The sequence below is a fragment of the Dermacentor silvarum genome, chromosome 3 (genome assembly GCF_013339745.2).
Source record: "Dermacentor silvarum isolate Dsil-2018 chromosome 3, BIME_Dsil_1.4, whole genome shotgun sequence".
Classification (NCBI taxonomy): Eukaryota; Metazoa; Arthropoda; class Arachnida; order Ixodida; family Ixodidae; genus Dermacentor; species Dermacentor silvarum.
Window position 1 is genome coordinate 189,256,136 of NC_051156.1, and position 2,603 is coordinate 189,258,738.

At 48.4% G+C, this 2,603-nt stretch overlaps 1 protein-coding gene across 1 annotated transcript in view; it reads right to left on the reverse strand.

Annotated features, from left to right (window-relative positions):
- The window catches only part of LOC119445080 (probable cationic amino acid transporter), a 56,424-nt gene extending 54,322 nt beyond the window's left edge, over window positions 1-2,102 (reverse strand). The window contains exon 1 of the mRNA XM_037709404.2: window positions 2,067-2,102. Coding sequence (XP_037565332.1) covers window positions 2,067-2,102 — 36 coding nt within the window. The remainder of the gene's footprint in view (window positions 1-2,066) is intronic.
- Window positions 2,103-2,603: the final 501 nt, after the last annotated feature.

Sequence of the window (2,603 nt, forward strand, 5' to 3'; positions counted from 1 at the left end):
TCCAACGAGAGCTTCCTGGACGTCGCCACGATGCTTTCTGGATTTCACATCGCAAACAGCGCAATAAACGGAACAAAAATGAGAACAACAGAGAACACGGGCGCCGTGCCGCGCGTGTCGGCTCCTTTGTCGTCCGTTCCTTTACTCGCAGTGTCGTTCTTACGCGGTTTGCAGGATTATGTCATCATGCCTAACAGCTCGGCAAATACCATTTGCAGTATACCTTATGGAACGTTGTGAGCATGCGTGAGCTCCCCTGAAAAAGAAGGGCTGAAGCTGCAGCGTGGGCCCCTGTACTGGACCAGGGCGAATTTTTCCTCAACCTCGAGGCTTTTAATTTTGCGAAACCGGTATGGGTTTCTTTTGCAGCTTGGTGATACAATTGGGTGGATGACTATTATCCATTTCATGCCGTTGCGTCAGCCCGGAGAGGGGGCGGGGGGGGGGGGGTAGGTGTCGCTCTCTCCGATAGAAATGCTATACGACAGATTAAGACCTTTGGAATACTATAGTGAAATTACAGCGTATAGATTACGCTGGTTATCTCGCCATCTGCTTTGCAAAGACATGGTCTAATTTTGGGAGTGCAGAATGCTGGCGATGTACCCTGCGATACAATTATGTTGCTCGGATTCTGTAGCATATGGCGAAAACGCCTGGCTGCTTTGCATGCCAACGTCAGTATTTTTTTCTGTTTAAAATTACTCTGGGACAGCCATTATCAAATTCATTGGAATCAATAAGCATAGGAGCCCACTATCTGACTGGTTCCAGAAATCAGAACCACTCACGTAGATAAAACATAAAAAAAAACCTTCAGTCTCCGGTCAGCCTGCGAATTGGTCAGCGGTGTCTTTAGTTTGTTGGAATTGTTGTGTTGATACCTTACGGAAATTGGCCTCTGAAAGATTTAACCAAGGTTAACTTCATGGGCACGAAAAGGCCTTAATTTTTCGCCATTTCTCCCAGGTGGAATCGCTATAAGGTATAGATTAACACAATTTGTGTATTGCAGTGAATATATAACATAGGTATATACCTAGTTATATAGCTATATGCTCTTCACGGACACCGGCAGCTGCGGTCTTCTGCAGCATCTTGTGCCGTATCTTGTGACAAACGTGTAGTTTCACTTCTCGTTGTGTTCTACCTGTATTGAATTTTTTTAGTGCAACGCGTGCGCGAAGCGTCGAGCACAATAGTACGAGCAACGCCAAGAGTGCCTGATGTGACCGTATTTAAAAGAACGTCATTCACGCTTGAGCCAGTTTGTACCTACATTGATTCAAATGCGAACTTCCTTTGAAGGCAGTATAAAGCTATTGGTGGAAGAGCAAAAAAAAAAAAAAAAAAGAAACGAACGGGAAATGTATTTTTTCATCCTTTTACTTTGAACACCTGGCAGATATATGTGGCCTCGCCCCTAAAAGGACTGTCAGGTAGTATAGACGAGATCTTTTATGGCCTCGCAGCGAGAGTGTAAGTTGCGCCGCTACTCTCGACACCAGGTGCTGCTTTGGGATGGGGACTGCGGGATACGGGAAAAAAATAAAGAAAGCTATACTTCCGGTGCGAGTTCGCTTGATGTAGTGTCACTAGACCTGTCTTAACCGCACCGGCTTAGCTGTGTGTTTTCTGCATATTGTAAGAGACGAGATGTACAAAAGTAATTCGTCCGGTGGCGCTGTGCCGTCGTTGGTTGCGCCAACAACCAGCGAAAAGAGGACGCTGCTCGTGCAACAGGCCCCTGCGACATATGCGGACAAACTGTTTTCGCCGCACGAGTTTTTCCTTGCCGCTTGAAAAAACAACATTCGATTGAGGCTATGGTGAGCCGTCAGCGTCTCGACGACGACGACGATGTTGCGGCTCGGCTGCTCCGCACGTGCGAGCTGAGCGCGAGAGTAGAACGGCGACAAGACGGCAAGAACGGCGGCAAGAGCAACAGCGTCTGTGATAGTGCATAAATAAATGTGGGCAACCAAACGCCATCACGTCTTCCTACAAGTGGTGACCCTGGACTTCCGACGCCAACGCGCCACCTGCTCGTTCCTTCGCCAACGCACCGAGTCCCCACGGTAAACACCTTCAGCCTCGTTCATTCCGGCTGATCATGGACACCACACCCAACAGCGGCGTCACACCGAATGTCACGTCCGGGTCACCACTTGTAGGAAGACGTGATGGCGTTTGGTTGCCCACATTTATTTATGCACTATCACAGACGCTGTTGCTCTTGCCGCCGTTCTTGCCGTCTTGTCGCCGTTCTACTCTCGCGCTCAGCTCGCACGTGCGGAGCAGCCGAGGCGCAACATCGTCGTCGTCGTCGAGACGTTGACGGCTCGCCATAATAATTTACACAGAAAAGACTTCGTGCCAGGCGTCTTTACTCGGCTGGGTATTCGTTTTGCTGCCGTAAACTACGCGATAGTGTGCGTCCTGTTTTCTTACGCTTAGTGAAGGGTGAAAAGAAGACGATTCAAATACGCTCGCATTGGGAGGAAAAGAAGAAAAGTAAACACAAATTAACAGAGAGGAAAGGAAATGCCAGAAGATATACACACAATATGTCGTCCTGAGAGATGTTCACTACAAGTCGCGGA